Consider the following 17,137-nt stretch of genomic DNA (forward strand, 5'->3'; position numbering starts at 1 on the left):
CGATTACTAAATCTTAAAAGGCTGCGTTATGCATCAGCACTTCAGCGTTTATGCATTCAACTTTTCTTTTTTTTTTTTTTTTTTTTTTTTTATGTGGTTGACACTTCTGTGACATTGCCCAACATATGCATGGAATTAATTTGTAATGTTGTATCACATACAGTAAATGCATGTAAAATGTTAGTTCTGTTGTTTTGAACTGCAAAAACATTTTTAGAAGTACAAAATAACTTTTTCGTATGTTATCATATTTCGTTTTTTTAGTTTAGTTCTATTTATCTTTCATTGTGGCTCTCTAAGTTATTAATTGTTAGAACAGTAAAAAACAGTTTTGTACCTCTTTGCATTTAAATATAATGTAATATATATTATGTTTGCCAAATAATATAATACATATAATGCCAAAATAAGGTAAGTGGAAAAATATCAGTATTGGCCTATTTTATTTTATTTATTTATTTTTTCCAATTGTGTATCGGCCAAAACGTTTTCTTATCGGTGCATCCCTAATTAATATTTATTTTTAATGTAGCATATTTTATTCACTGATTTATTAAAAATAGGCATTACTGTATTATTTAATATGAAATATGTTAACTATATTGTGATAACATTGTTTGCAGGATATGTGTTACCCACACCCCTATTCTGTTGAATAAAAGCTCATTCAAGAGTCTCTTAATTTAATGTAAAACAGATGTCCATTTTTAACAAACTTTTTTTTTTCCCTGTGCTGTTCAGCTAAGCGGGTACAAATCCGGAAGCCCATAATGGGTGTATCTGACGTGGCTCCATCGCGACGGACCTCACGACCCGTTATCGTCTCCAGCAGTCAAAAAAAGAGCCCACCACGTCCGATAAGGGAACGGCTGGTGCATTTACTAGCCCTTAAACCCTACCGCAAACCCGAACTCCTGGTCCGGCTCACCAAGGACGGCCTCTCTTCTCAGGACAAGGAGATGCTGGACAGCCTCCTGCAACAGGTTTGTAACCAGTGGTCTTGCAATGGGTTAGTGACAAGTGATTGTCAAAATTACAGCTTTGCTTATAATAATTATTTGGATCCATACAGAGCTAGAAGTACTGAAATTTGCAATGTAATAGATTTTATAGCTGTGCATGTAACTGATGCATGGACTTTGCATTATGTGTATGGTATACATATACTGCATACTGCAAAAACAGTGTGAGTAATATGGTAGTATGCTGTTCCGGGCATAGCCAATGTACCAGCACCCTTCCTTCAAAGTTAAGATTTTATTTAGGAATGATTTTGTCTGACCATTTGAAATCGTGTTTTTGTACTTAACTTGGTGCATAATGGCTCAACCTAGACACATTTGTCATTAAAGCCAGTGCATAGAATACACATAGTTGTCATAGAAATTTGCTTTCTAAAAATAAAAGCAATTTTTCAAGACCAAAGACTATATTCTTGTCATGTCTATTTAATTAGCTATTTTGAATCAATAAAAACTGCTAATAACAAAAAAAAGCCAAAGACTTGAGCATCCCATTTAATTTTTGCTGTTTTGTTTTCTCCGTGGACGCTTGTAGGTGGCTAACCTGAATAGTAAGGACAATACCTTCACATTGAAGGATTGTTTGTTTAAGGAAGTTCAGAAGGACTGGCCTGGTTATACTGAGGTGGATCAGCAGATTCTGAAGAGAATTCTTGTACGGTAAGCACACTGTTTCATATTCAGTGTTTTTGGTTGTTGACTGACTCCTCTTCAGACATATTTAAGTACAGGAACATTGTGCATTATAGATAACAATCAGCTTTTATCATGCCATTTAATCCATACACTGTTGATGAAGTATACTTTGATGAAAGTATACTTCATCAGCAGAGTGCTCGCACTGAACTCGCGCAGCCTGATTTCTTATCTGGTCTTTGAACACACAGAATGTGCATACGCATGGACTTATTTGCACCAATTAGTGGCTCCACAAGGTAGCAACTCTCACATTTGAGATGTTGCTGTCACTAAGAAGAGCTAGATTTTGTAATCGCTGCTGAACATGAGGAGACTGAGATGGAAACAACAACAGTGGATGTGTACGTCAAGAGTGCGTGTGTGAGGAGATCAGGAGATACCTGAAGAATATAAAGACACCTTTATGGGTCTAAAGTACTGACGAGAAATGGTCCAGTATCTCATAGCAGTCGTAGTGTGCATGCACCAACCGCCTGTGTAGACACTGAGTCAAATTAAGTACACTTTGACAGGCTCTCGTTCGACTGTACAAAAATGTAAAACTGAAGTATACTTTGGGTTTAGCTGCAATTTGTAGATTTAAAAAAAATATATAATAATAAAAAATCTGTTATTTATAAGGATCGTTTTGGCACTTGAAACAAAATGCTTTCTTTTTTATTGCTTCTGTTCCTAGTTGCAACCAAGAACATTCTCTTATTTAAAAGGGGATGATATGAAAGTAGTGGAGTCAAAAGTTAACCAAAGCAGTGATGTGTGCATTCAAAATGAACATATGGATTTTTGTATTAAACAAGGACCTTGTCATTCCATTCTGCATCTGTCGATTTTTATGGAAAAAATATTATGATATATATGACTTGGTGGATGAAAAATATAAAATATTATTTTTTACCGATATTCACTTTTCTTTCTTTTTTCTTCTCAATTTTGTATTTGTTCTTTCAAATCGGGTCTTCCGATAAATCCCATGTTAAGTGAACAATAGCACCCAACAAAACCATTACATCACGTAATCTATCATAATGACATTATTCAAAAATGCATATTGTGTTTTTATTGTTGTCTAATTAGTTGTTATTGTGTCAAAACGCAATCATTGCACACTTAATTGGTATCAGTATCGGTAGTAAAAGTTGAATATCGGTTTAGCTCTACACCACATATGCAAGTCCATGGAAAAAGTCATAGTGATTGGAGCACCCATTCTCTTGTTTTCCCAGTGTTCAGTAATGAAACAAAACTCAAATTTAAATGACTAGAGTTGTTGTTGTATAGCTGTATGCACTCTTGTACTCAAAGCAAGACATCTCACACATTTGTTCTGCTCTTCTTTGGCTCTACATGGAAAATCTGCTTTCTTATGAACTCCAGGATTGGAACACTGGCCCCTACAGCCTAAATGTAGAGACACCTTTTCTTTTTTTTTTTTTTGCTTGCTGGGCTGGATAAAACATGGTGTTATGTTATCAATTCAAAAAAAAAAATTGTTGGAAGCAAACTCAACACACAGGTGCCACGAATGTAATGCTGAAATTATGCATCCACTGACTTGAACTTTGAGCCGTAGGGCGACACTTATCAACTGACAGGCTTTATACGTCCACACCCCCCACCACAACTACCCACATATTCATCTGGTTGCAAATGCCGGGCTGTCACGTAAGAGCCGTGGCTGTGTGTAGTCAGGAGGTTAGTGATGCAACCCTATTCCAGCACATGCTGATCCATGTGTGTGTGTGGGTGGCACAGGTCTAAGGTCCAGCCATGCATGGGCACACAGAGTTCGATGGAGACTGTAGCAGCTCCTGGCCTCCCACCTAACTCCTAATCGCAAACTCAGCCCCCCCAGTCGTGCATCCTCGAAGGAGGTCACGACTATGCTTGGGTCAATTTCGCCCTGTGTCATACTGCCCCCTGTTGGCACACCCACAAACTCCCTCACGTCTCTTTAAGTGCACTTGACCTTAAGTAATGCTGGGGAGTCAGCAAAATCATGTCTTCAAATTATATATCCATTAGAGGTGTGAAAGTTAACATGTTAACTTTTGAGGTAAATTATCTTTAACACAATTGCATTTATTTGGAGCAAATTTATTTTATAAATTAAATCCCAATGGTTTCTATGCCAAAATGGAAGTGTCATCCAAGTTCAACTGGTAGGAAATATCACAAGCAAAACTGTTGCTGGCTAGTTGCACATTTTGCAAAGCATTGTATTGTTTTCTTTGCTCAAAAGAGGAAATTGTTGTACTACATTTTGCAATGGGAAATTTAGAATATAAATAAATATTTTCCTACCACTAAAGCCCTGTTCACGTTTTTTTGTATTTTTTTAAAAGATGCATTTTGAGAGCCGTTTAAAATGGTACTATGGGTGTTAACAGCGTTTTTGAGATTTGTCCACTTCAACCACATTCAGAGGTGGTCAAACACATGTGACAACATTGGGCTCATAGTGTAAATCCTGTTGGCATACTTTTGAACAACTGCTAGGCACTGCTTTCAAAAATGCATGTAACGGTTTCAAACTCTTGTTTTAAAGGTAATAGCAGTTCGATTGGACAATTTGAAAGACTTAACAAAACTAAATGTCATGTTTATGCTTGGAATAAATGCAAATACAATTTTAGAAACGATGCACCATTTTTTGCACTTATCATGCATTAATACACTGACTTAGTCATTGATGTACGTTGTCATAAAATCGAAGACTGAAATCTGAACACAAGTGGTCAATAGAGACATGTATTACAACCAGGTTTAAACTGAGGTATCTCGCCCCTTTACTTATGATAACCCTAAACACATCTTAATACCAAGTGTAAACGGAGTCTAATCTTTCACCCCTAATATTCATTGTTTCATCTTATGTTTTGAGGAATGGAAAGACTTACTTGCTTATGGAACTGTTTGCGTGATTGTAATATTTGTAGATTGAGGAAGTGGTGGTGGTGGCGGCGTAGTGGGCTAAAGCACAGAACAGGTAAGCAGAAGGTTTCTGGTTCGATTCCCACAGCCACCACCATTTTGTCCTTGAGCAAGGCACTTATTCCCCCCAGAGCAACCTGGAGTTGTCCCTGTAATAAGTGCACTGTAAGTCGCTTTGGAAAAAAGCATATGCCAAATGCATAAATGTATACAGTGTGGTTAATTGCACAAACTCTTGCCACAGATGTGCTGCAATGTTTCCGTAAGACTGGAGCAAAACCATTTAAGGGTTTATGTGATTGTAGTTCCTTTTAAATAAAGCCAGTACATCCACACCACCTGCATTTTTCAAATTCATTCTTACATGTTACACATGCAAGTCAATATATGCTCTTTAAAAATTTACTGCACTTTTCTTGATCAACAGCATTTCCGTGTCTCTTTTTAAACTCATGATTCTCTTTCATGTGTCTTTCATTCCCAACAGAAAACTTTGTAAGCCTCAGAGTAGCACTCCTGCTGCTGGGGAGAGCCCGGTCAGTCCGCCCAAAGAGCAGGCCAACAGCTCACCCTCACAGGTCAGCATTTTGCTTGCTCTCTGTAGACATGTTAAAGCCAGGCCACAACGGTTAGGACAGGTTTGCCACAAAAGTGAGTTCCGGAAGAAAAGGCATACTGTTTATACTTTGACTTGTTATTTTACGATAACATGAAATGAAAATTGACCCTCTTCAATAAATGTTCCTGGTCTTATTGTGCACAATAAATAGGTGCATTTTTATTTTTTTATTATTTTTTTCTTGGTGATCTTAAATGTAATAACTAGTTCCACCTCTGCCTTGATATTTTACAATCACACGGATTCCCATTGAGGGAATTGTATTACGCCTGCGCCTTTACCTAGTTTGTGTTGTCAATCTTTTATCAAAATGTTATAACTTTGTCTCTAAAACAACTTTTCTGTCCACATAACCAAAGCTATGTGGACAATGAAAAATATTAACATATACTGTCCGTACTCATTTGTCATTATTTAAACAATATTCACACTAACGTTGAGTTTTAAGTGACCGCAATTTGAATACATTGTTATATGTTGAAAACCTGAATACATTCGTTTTCAGTGAGTTGTCTATTTGAGGCTATGTGAATGACAGCACATGTTTGCGATGCAACAAAGAGCGGAGTTAATCTTTATGCAAATGAGCAACAGCAGGATCCTGAGACTACCAAAGGTAGTGCAGACAATTGCAAAAACAACTGCGACCGCTGTCAGTGTGAACGAATCTTTAATGTTTGGCCATAATTAAGCCATCCCTTTATGAACCATTATTGTTCTCTTCCAGCAGAAAAGGCCTGCAGCAGAGTTCATAGACCCTCTGGCCAACAAGAAGCCTAGAATATCGCATCTGGCCGGCAAGCCTACAGGGCCCATGAACGGCAAACTGAGCTCCTCCAATGGGAAGGACTCATCTAGTTCTCAAGTGGGAGAGACATCCTCAGGCTCTCAACTCCCTGTGTTAGAAATCCCCCGACCCTTCGACCCGCTTTCAGACGTCAGTAACGACTCCAACAGTCGAGACTGTGAGAATCAAGAGGCGGCGGTGGTGGAGAGACTGAGTCAACCTTTGTCGTTCGCACCTCGTTCCACGACGCAAGTGGAAGGGGTGGGCTCAATGACCCCAGCCCACGGCAGCCTGGATGAGTCTCGGGGTCGGACGAATCTGTCCTCCCTGCATGGCAAGTCAAAGAAGAAGTCCAAGAAACACAAGGACAAAGACAAGTCTAAGGAAAAAGACAGGGACAGAGAGAAGGACATGAAGAAGGAGAGAAAAATCGAGGAAGAACGTGGCTCAGATCAGAGGAAACCCTGCGAAGTCACAACGAGTGATGGGAGCACAGGTGGGTATCCGTTTCTCTTAATCATTTATGTACCTCAGAATGACGTCAAGGGTTATGAGGTTAATAAATTACCTCCGAATGCCACAGGTGAACTTTTGTTCCCCTTGAAGCTAGTTTTTTTGCCTCTGTTAGGGGAAAATGTTACTTAGATAATTGTTTTAGTTTTTTTTTTTTCAGATTTATTTCTGTCACTGAAATGTGCAGGCTTTACTGAACCAAACCATTCAGTTTTAGAGATGTGTCGGGATGGTCGACTAGTCAATTAGTAGTCTAACAAAAGACTAAGTTGATTGACTAGATTTTTTATTATTGTAAATTTGTAGGTGAAATAATTTCTGCTCCAATAGCAGGACTAAACAGAATTTACATTATTGCCGTTTTCAAATGAGTTTCCCAATAATCCCATCACAAAACACCCCTTAAAGGAATATACTGGATTCAATTTAAGTGACCGCATTTGTAGCACAAAAATTAATTTCAACTTGTCCCGCAAACATCTGGGTTACATTGAGGCACTTACAATAGAAGTGAATGGGGCAAATGCGTAAAGGTTAAAATACTCACTGTTTCAAAAGTATAGCCACAAGCCATAAACAATATGCATGTTAACATGATTTAGTGTGATAAAATCACTTACTAACCTTTTTTTTGTAAAGTTAGATCCAATGTTACAACTTCGTTGCCATGACAATGTAACACCGTAAACTTGAAAACCCTAAAACGACCGTAAACGTGACCATTTTAACAACAGCTCAAATGATACATAAGTTTTAATAGAAGAATTAATGCAAATTAACTTTATTCGAACCTGGAATATTTCTTTAAGAATCATATGATCTGTCTGGTGGATTTGACCCTACACCTGCATAATTATATAGAGCTCCCTGTTGTTCTGAAAGATTTTGAAAAATTTTAGATTTGCACATCCCTATTCAGATTTCTACTCGAGCAGCAGGCCAATGTGAAGGCTTTTTTGTTTCTTCTCAATATCTCAGTGCACACTGATGCCATGGTGTGGTGTCCTTGTCCTCCTCTTGCCCAGTCTGCAGGATGAAAGTGTCCTTAAGATCACCTTATATTATTTTTCAGGTGTGAACGGAACGTGTGACAGCTCCAGTATTCCTGCGTCTTCATCGGAGATGGCAGACTATTTATTGTAAGCACTTCTCTGTAAATCAAATAGTTTGACGTTGAGAGTTTAGAATTGCCAAGTAAGAACAAACCACAAGCTGTGCCTAAAAGGAAAATGTAACTTGCGTTATGTAACTAAGTGACAATAATATTAAAATTTAGTTGTTTTTTGTTTGTTTCCTCTACAGAAAGTACACAGTGATAAGCTCGCAAGAGCAGCGTCAGAGTTACAAGAACGACTTTAATGCAGAGTACAGTGAATACCGGGGACTCCATGCACGGATAGAGAGCATAACCCGACAGTTCACTATACTCGACTCTGAGCTCAAACAGCTCCAACAAGGCACAGACAAGTACAAGGTAACCATTTATCTTCCCTGTAAACTCCACTGGCACACCACATGCATTAGGTCATTACTTGGCCCCCACAGAATCTGCTCTCGCAGAATTTCACAGAAAGTTCTGTAGATTTCCACAGAACTGAATAGTTCACCTAAATATGAAAATTGCCGTAATTTATTTTCTCTCATCCCTGTAATTTGATTAATGCCCTCAGTTACAAATAAGAGTGTAAGACTCTCTGCTTTAACAGAATTCTGCAGATTTTGCCCCATAATCAGCTCAGAAATTGCTGGGAAACAATCAGCATATTCTGTCTGGCCCTGTTCTTTACTTGAATCAACCTTTTATCCAAAAACACTCTGCGCCCATCCACGCATATGATTACAACTTCCTCATCTTTTATTAATTTGTAATATACTCTCAGCCCTGCTTGATCCCAGTTGTCATCTTCCTCCGGAAACAAGAAATGGGAGTGTAGTTGACTCATCCAGTGCTCTAGTGGAGTCACTTTGTAAATTGGAAAACATTCATATGAAAGTGGTACAGGAAGAAAAGCAATCTAACCTAATGAAGGAGCATAATAATGAAAAACAGCACTAGCTACAAACTGATTAGTGCCAATGTTCAATAACCTGAGCAGGTATCATTTATTAGTGTGGCTCTCCCACCTGAAAACATTCATATTATTTTTAATGTATATTTCTTGTCACATTTAAATTATAAAGCACTTTTTTTTAATGGTTTGTTGCAACTTTGCATATTAATATCAAAGCATATTAGTATCAAACGTGGCTCATCAAATCAAATTCTGCAGCCTGAGCTATCCGGTTATATATTTACATACTGTATACATAGTATGTAGTGTATGTTCTGCATATAGTTAGTATGTAGTGTATGTTCTGCATATAGTTAGTATGTAGTGCATGTTCTGCGTATTGTTGTAAAGATGTGTAAGTTGGAAGTCTGGTTAGAATAGTCCTATTTCATGAGACGTCTACAGTAAGCTCTGGTTAAAAATTAAACCATTTCTCACACAAGCTGTTGTATGAATAAAGAGTTCAACACAAGTTAAGCTCAGTCAACAGCATATGTGGCATAATGTTGATTACCACAAATATTTATTTAGACTCATCTGTCCTTTTCTTTAAAAAAAAAAAAAAAAAACTGTTCCACTTACAATGGAAGTGAATGGGGCCAATCGATAAACATTAAAATACTCACTGTTTTAAAAGTATAGCCACAGGACATACACAGAAAAGGCAAGTGATTTTTATCACACTAAAATGTTAACACAAATTCTGTAGAAGTCAGTTTTACAACTTCATAGCCATGATGCCATATCGCCGTAAACTCTACACCCCTAAAACTACCATAAAAACTACAATTTAAATTACTTTATAGCTTAAATAATATATGCGCTTTAACAGAAGAATTCACGTAAGTCCTTTTCTCAAATGATAAGCTTCACATTTCTGCCTTTTTTTTTTTTTTTAAACCCTCCAAAAATTGGTTACATTCACTTCCATTACAAATGCCTCAATTTACCTTCGACTCGTCCTTTAAACAGCAATTATTTTAAGGTTTCGTATTGGCCCCATACATTTCCAAGTGTCTCACTGTAACACAGATTTTTTATTTTTTTTTTAGAAAATTAGGAGCACGTAAAAAATTTTTTTTGCGGTAATCAACAGTCACAAATGCTGTCGAATGAGCTTAACTTGTATTGAACCCGGAATATTCCTTTTTAATATTCTGAAATGGAACTTTACAGACTTGTATTCTTGTTGTCTTTATGACCAGTCAAATAAAGGGTGGCATTATGGCTTTCTTCCTTATTTTTTTGCTTATCTGAAACTACTGCATATGTTAACACAGTTGTGAAGATGTGTTTCCTCTCTTCACAGACAATCCACAATCAGATACTTCAAGAGTATCGGAAAATAAAAAAGGTAAGCCGAAAATCTCACAATATTTTGTTCTATTGCTCCACACAGATAACTTTTCAAAGTACCGATCATGTTCTCTTTTTTTTTTTTTTCTTTTTTTTTTTCCTAACAGATTAATCCAAACTATAGCCAAGAGAAGAACCGCTGTGAATATCTACACAACAAACTGGCACATATAAAAAAACTGATAGCAAAATATGATCATCAGCAACTGTAAAACTGGCACAAATAACACGTTTTTCCCCGTTTTTCTCTCAATTTTCCTTCTCTTTTGAGAGCGAAAGAAACTGGATTATTTTTGTTTTTCTTGGCTTCCTCTAAAAACAAGTTGCTCTAATTTAAAATGCCATGAAACAGATAGTTTCTCCTAAAATGAGCCAAGAGCTCTAGTGAAGACAATGCAGACCCTTGAATCATATTTTTATTTTTTTTTTATTTTTTTTTTTTATGGGACTTGGGACAAGGGCATACTTTGTCGTACTCACCTGTGTAGCCTACTACATTATGGGATAGCCATGTGTGACATTGGTTGCTCGCTTCCCTTTTCAAAGGCCTCAGAGTGTAAAAATCCTTCTGTGGAAACCTTGCTCTTGTTTTCCAAACAGGGATATCCAACAGATATACACATATAATGGATTAGGCAAATCCCAATCCCAGTTTCTTATAGTTTCAAGTTTAGGAAAATAAAAAATAAAAAAAATTCTTTGTGCTAAAATGGAGGGTTCTAATGATAAACTATTTTATTCCTTTTATATTTATTTTTTCCTGCTCTGTTGTCTTCCATAGGGATACATCAGTCTGATTTATAATTTCACACTCCTTGGTATGAGTGCTAAACACATTTTCCCATCCCTTTTGGTCTTTATTACCTTAAATCAGTCAGTATTTCATGCAAAAAGCTGCCTTGAATTTCAAGAGATCCCTGTTGCAGAACAGTTTTCCCCTATCGACATAACATTGTCTTTTTTTTTTTTAATTTATTTTCACTTTTTTTCTTTGTGCTATAGTGTCTGAAATAGCACACTTTGTCTTCTCTGGTCCTTTATTTTGTGCAATGTGCTAGACCATGTGCAGTGGACATGAATTGGATGCCTATCAGAAGAAGATCTCTATACATAGGCTTTGAAAGTATTAATCTACAATTGAGACCCATTCATTTGGGCAGCTGTGGTAGAACTGAACGACATACTATAAAATGATCCATGTCCGAGCTTTTTCAGTTTAACTTTCCATTCCAGAGGTGAGCGTGCTACAGTTTAGGTGCATCTTTGCTCTAAATTACAGTGCAATATTTTTGGTTTCAGACCAAATCTCTGTAGCATCCTTTAGCTCAAGTTCAGATCATTACAAAAGAGTTTTTTTACTGAGAAAATATGATGCTGCCGTGTCATATCCAAGGAATGGAATCAGTTGTAATTAAGGTGTGGCCATATGTTGCAAACATGTGCCTCTCCCAAGCTGTGGTTCATCTCTTCTGTATCTCCAGTAATCCAGTATTGCAAGTTATGAGTGTTACAGTAACATGTCAGGTCCTGACACTTGCGGCCAAATTTATGATGCCATTCTTTTAGAAAATAATGATTATCCCTTTAATGTGGCCCGTTTGTACATGCATTGGGCTAGTTGGTAAAGAATGCCTAAAATACAAGGAATGTAAACTTATACACTCATTGAACACTGTCTTCTACTGTCTTAACCCTTTAGCAGTCCAATGCTTTCTTGAATACTGAGTATTTATGGGGGGGTTTTGTACCGTTTCTGACAGTATTTTTTTCCAAACAGTGTCCTCCACGTCCAGACATGACTGTTAAATTCTATTAAGGTATCGGTCACTAATGGCATCTTATCACGAGCACTCACTATCAAGTGTATCTGTGGGTGAAGGATCCATTACAAGCCTCTGAAATATTTCAATGGGATCGTCCTCACGTTACTGTTGTATTCGCCTCATGGAAGCTCAACCACAAGTTGCTCATCTGTCAGGTCCTGTTTAAGCATCAATTGTACTTCTGATATCTGAACTCTTGTTTAAATATTAAAATTCAGCACTTTGCTCAGCTTCATGCTGTTACTCTTACCTGGGTTTTGTGTTTATGCATGCTTTCTGACTGTTTAAAGATAAGAGATTGAAGAAAGACCTGTGTTTATAGTGGTTTTACACTGCTGTTCAATGTTCAAAAGCATTCAAAGCCAAACAAAAGCCAAATATTTCTAACTGTCCCATTTAAAGTTACTGGGGCCCAACATTGGTTCAGTGCTGAAGTTGTAAATCTTTAAAATGTGCCTTATTTAAATAAGGCACATTTGACCATAAAATTGAAGTGATAAAGCACTGAAAAATGTATGAACTTATTCGATATACCATCAATATTTACCAGGTGGAGTCTGGATTTAAATGGACACAAATCAAACGTTAGATCTTGAGAACTTTAAAATTTTTATTTGTAGTCAACAATTACCTTCTTTGGTTGCAGTCTTTTACATTACCTGGAGAAGAAAAAAACAGAAAATGAAGCAAAAGCTCAATGGAGAATGAATGACGTTTGTTTGGATTTGGAGGTATGATAATGTTTCGAATTATGGCAAGACAACTGGGGAAATGTGCCAAATGACCTGTTGTATAGGTTTGCATCATTGAAATATGTTGCCATTTAGCAAATACAGAAACACAAGCAAGTGGGGGAAGCTTTGGAAGGAAGGGTTGTGATGTCAACGCTAAAACCCAAAGCGTGCTTTTTGAAACAAGGGACTGGGACTGAAATTTATCTTGATATCTCAATAAAATTCTTGAAAAACATATCTCTTGCAGTTCAACCTAATGCACTTTGTTTCTTATGGTTTATATATATAATATATGCAAATGCACACAGTACTGTGCACAAGTTTTAGACACTTGTGAAAAATGTTGCATAGTGAGGATTTTGTTTTTTAAATAATGCCATAAATAGTTTTCAGTTCATACATCATACAAAGTCCAGCAAACAAAAAAAAAAGCTAAATCAATATTTGATGTTACCACATTTGGTCACTGCACCAATTATTGGATGTTGGCAGATGGGATTTTCCAAGCTTCTTGGAGAATTTGCCACAGTTATTGTCTATTTAGGATTTCTCAGTTGCTTCTGTCTCCCCATGTAATCCCAGATTGACTCAATGTTTGTTGCACGGCTCCCTGTTCTTCTATTCCATTTTCAAAAGGAATGTTTGGGTGTCTAAAATGTATCATTCCTATTGACACTAAAGCTATAGATATCAATACCCATTTTAAGACAAATGTTTTTGTCAAACATCTCATGTGCCCAACACTTATGCAGTACTGTGTGTGTGTGTGTGTTTTATTGCTTTCCTCCCTTTTAGACATCTACAACTTAAGTAGAGGCCATGGCTACTTTTGAAATAGCATACTAGCACTATATACAGCAGAAATGGTACGATTACTGTACGCCGTATGCATATTTTCTTTGCATGCTGTAATTTGAAATACTTGCATGACCTATATTTGCCAACTACTACAACTCCAGTAAACAACAGATCACAACATTTGAGGTACAATGCTGTGTGCTTTACTAGAATAAACTTTGACATCCAGAGTGCCAAAAGTAAAACTTTTTTTTGCATAAAGTTGGTTTAGAAATGCAAAATAACTAGAATTAAAATAAGTGATCTTCCATCACTTAAGATCTATCAACCTTGAATTGCCTCGTGACTAAAACCTTTGTAAGTAAAATCGCACTTTACAATATTTTATCGCAAGCCATTTCAACATTTAATCATATGCAGGAAATTCATTATTATTATTATCAACAATTAAATTTTCTAAGTTAAAAGGCTAATTCTTGATTGAATTACTATGTGCTTTTTTTGGTCAGTAATTACATTTGCACTAGTACAAACATGTAACAAAAATGACAATTTGCAGAAATAAACCCCTTTTTTTGTTGTTTATATAAAAAAATGAATTTCAATTAGTAAAAATTGTTCATCTGTCATTTTCTTTTCACTAGAAGACATTTCACATTTATCTTTTCACTCCTATTCAAACAGTTACAGCTATCCTCATTTAATTTCTGACTAGTTGAAATTCCAATTTCAGCAGTGCACTTCTTACTAGAGATAGACCTCAGCCAAGCAGATTAATCGGCCGATATTTTGCGATTATCGAAATTGTCTGATAACCGTGTTTGTTTGGCCGATTATAAGAAATTTTAACTTTGTTTCAGTTCCAAAATCTATCAATAGATTTGTCAGTGACTAGTCAACACTTTCTGTTTTCAAGTTTTTCTCTTTTAAATTAAGAAAATTTGAGTAAATATAGCATGAAATAAGTGTTTGTTTCACATAAGAAATTGTGTACATCTGATTTGCTGTTGTTAAGGTGCACTCAGTTATTTTTTCCTCTTAAAGTTTAACTCCTAAGGACATAAATTGTAATTTTGCAATATATGTAGGAAAATATGAGCACTCACATTAAAATGAAGACTCATATCAGTAACCTTAAAAATCTGTTTTATTCTACATGGAGAGGGTCCATACAAGGGGACTCACATGTTATAATCACATGACTAGCCAAATACTGCTCTTTAAATCTCAGTAACCGTCCTGTTATTTGACACTTTCATCATTGATTAAAGTAATAATGGCTGACGGTTAATACTAAATTTCTACTTGGAGTCGCAAGTTTGAATTCATGGCATGCTGAGTGACTCCAGTCAGGCTTCCTAAGCAACCAATTGGCCCGGTTGCTAGGGTGTGTAGGGTCACATTGCATTAACCTCCTTGTTGTCTCTATTTTGTTCTCGCTTTCAGTGGGGCGCACGGTGAGTTGTGTGTGGATGTCACAGAGAATAGCGTGAAGCCTCCACAGGCGCTAGGTCTCCGCGGTAACGCGCTCAAGTCACGTGATAAAATGTCCGATTGACTCTCAGACACAGAGGCAACTGTGATTTGTCCTCTGCCACCTGGATTGAGATGAGTCACTATGCCATCACGATGACCTAGAGTGAATTGGGATGTTAAATTGGGGAGAGAAAAAAATAACTACATTTCTAAAATGGCATCTGAAACTGAAAACTATTGATTTTAAATGATGCTGCAAGCCACTAAGTCCAAGATGACAAAAACAAAAGTTACTGAGTGCACCTTTTAAACTGTATGTTTGGCAACATATATTTATTTTATATTTGTATCCTCTTCTCTAAATATCGGTATTGGCCATCGAAAAACCCATATCAGTCGACCACTTCTACTTACTAGTAAAAAAGCTAAAACATTTTGTATCTATAATTTGGTTTCCACTAGGACAGCACAATACAATTTGGACAAAAAGTCATATTGCGATTATTTAGAAAAATATTGCGATTGCGAATTTGGACTGTGGTTATGATGGTTCTATGATGGCTCATCTTCAGTAAATGCTGATCATTTAACTTTTTATCAGCAGCTCTGTCAACACTGGTTATATGTAAGCTTTCTGCTGAACTAAATTTCCCTGTTTGTAAAACCATAGTTGTTGCCTAGTTTTTGCTGTCAAAAATAATGTTGATTGATTTGAATAATTTGGTATATACAATGTAAATGTTACTCTATATTCTAGGCTTTAAAAACTAGTAGACTTATACAAACTATTCTTTACTGTATATAAGATAGTCCTAAAGAATGAGGCTTAATGTCAAACTGAAGTTGAACTGATAACCCATTGGTGTAATTACATTTTAAGTGAAACATTTGGTTAGTTTGTTACCATTTAATTTAATTATTTTTATTCATTATTATATTTAATTTAGCAATGCATTATATTATAGTAACTAAATGTTTGATAGATTTATTATATGTATGTTCCTTCCTTTTCATTTTGTTGGATGTTGGTAATATTAGTTCCGCATTCACTTGTTTCAGTGGGGAGTGTAATAAGTGCGACACGCTCTCTCGTGAGGTAAACAGATGACAGGAGAAGAGGACTCTACAGGTGTTACTGTTAATGCTGTTTGCTCAGCAATCATTTAATAAAGATGTTTTAATTATTCCCCATCTTGTATTCTGCGATATTATTATACCTGTGCCTTGCGGAGACTGAGATACTGCTACTGCATATAATAATAAAAAACGCTTCACCCAAGATGCGCCAGTTTAGTGTAAATAAAGCGTTTAGCGCACATAAGCAAACGGAACCGAACTCTGAGCACTTCTGTTACTCTAAGCATGAGAGGGAGTTGTGGAGCACATGTAACAATGCGCTAATTTAATATAGACTGGATAGAGCAGCGCAAATAGACGTTGACGGTAGCAGAGTATTTATTTATTTAATTAATTAATTAATTAAATCGCAGCCCTTTGCAATGTAATAATCGCAAAAGGTCATATCGCGGTTTCGATTTTATTTCGATTAATTGTGCAGCCCTAGTTTCCACTAGTGGCAGTGTTCATTTCTGATATCCTTAATATGATTATAGCTAGTAAGAAAGCCTTTTATAGTCTCCAATTTATTGATATATGAAATCCAAGTCCAGTTACCTGAAATTGTAAATCTAACATGTTGAAACACATTTGCAGAGATGAAAATTTGTGAATAAAACTGAATTGTTAGTTATCAGGAATGGATAATTGTACTGGTGATAATCAGTATTTGGGATTCAAACTAGTACGAAATGAATTGGTGTTTTTTTTACTAGATAACTTTTACTAGTGCAAATGTTATTTCTTATACAAAAAATTAGCACTTTCACTAGTAGTAATTCCATTCATGATATCAAGAATGATAATTTTGTCTAATAAACAATTTAAATGGTAATCTAATATATCCTACACGTTATTAAATGTCAATTCGGCTTCCCATAATTGTTTGGGTTTCCCACTAGCGAATCTCCTGTTTAGTCATTCACCGCTAGATGGCAGCATAAGCTTTGTTTTCCGTGGTGTCATTCATCATTCAACCCAATTGAGAGTGCGATGTTATTGTTTACCTTCAGTGTTTTCTGGGATAGTTTAACTGCTAACAGACCCTCGTAGAATACAAAAAATGGGGATAATGTATAGGCTACCCGTCCTGGCGGCGGCGGGGTGGGCGGTACTGGATCCCCTCTGTGGAACACATCCATAACAAATACCAGACGCACATAAGGTGACATGGGTCGAAATGACGTCTGAAATCCTCAGAAATTTATTGCA

At 36.4% G+C, this 17,137-nt stretch overlaps 1 protein-coding gene across 1 annotated transcript in view; it reads left to right on the top strand.

Annotated features, from left to right (window-relative positions):
• Positions 1–12,770, top strand: part of LOC127640989 (RNA polymerase II elongation factor ELL-like) — a 35,816-nt gene extending 23,046 nt beyond the window's left edge. Inside the window, exons 5-12 of the mRNA XM_052123725.1 lie at positions 742–983; positions 1,558–1,682; positions 5,140–5,230; positions 5,999–6,554; positions 7,644–7,710; positions 7,874–8,045; positions 9,932–9,976; positions 10,086–12,770. Coding sequence (XP_051979685.1) covers positions 742–983; positions 1,558–1,682; positions 5,140–5,230; positions 5,999–6,554; positions 7,644–7,710; positions 7,874–8,045; positions 9,932–9,976; positions 10,086–10,190 — 1,403 coding nt within the window. The 3' untranslated portion in view covers positions 10,191–12,770. The remainder of the gene's footprint in view (positions 1–741; positions 984–1,557; positions 1,683–5,139; positions 5,231–5,998; positions 6,555–7,643; positions 7,711–7,873; positions 8,046–9,931; positions 9,977–10,085) is intronic.
• The last annotated feature ends 4,367 nt before the right edge of the window (positions 12,771–17,137 follow it).

Source organism: Xyrauchen texanus, chromosome 50 (assembly GCF_025860055.1).
Source record: "Xyrauchen texanus isolate HMW12.3.18 chromosome 50, RBS_HiC_50CHRs, whole genome shotgun sequence".
Lineage (NCBI taxonomy): Eukaryota > Metazoa > Chordata > Actinopteri > Cypriniformes > Catostomidae > Xyrauchen > Xyrauchen texanus.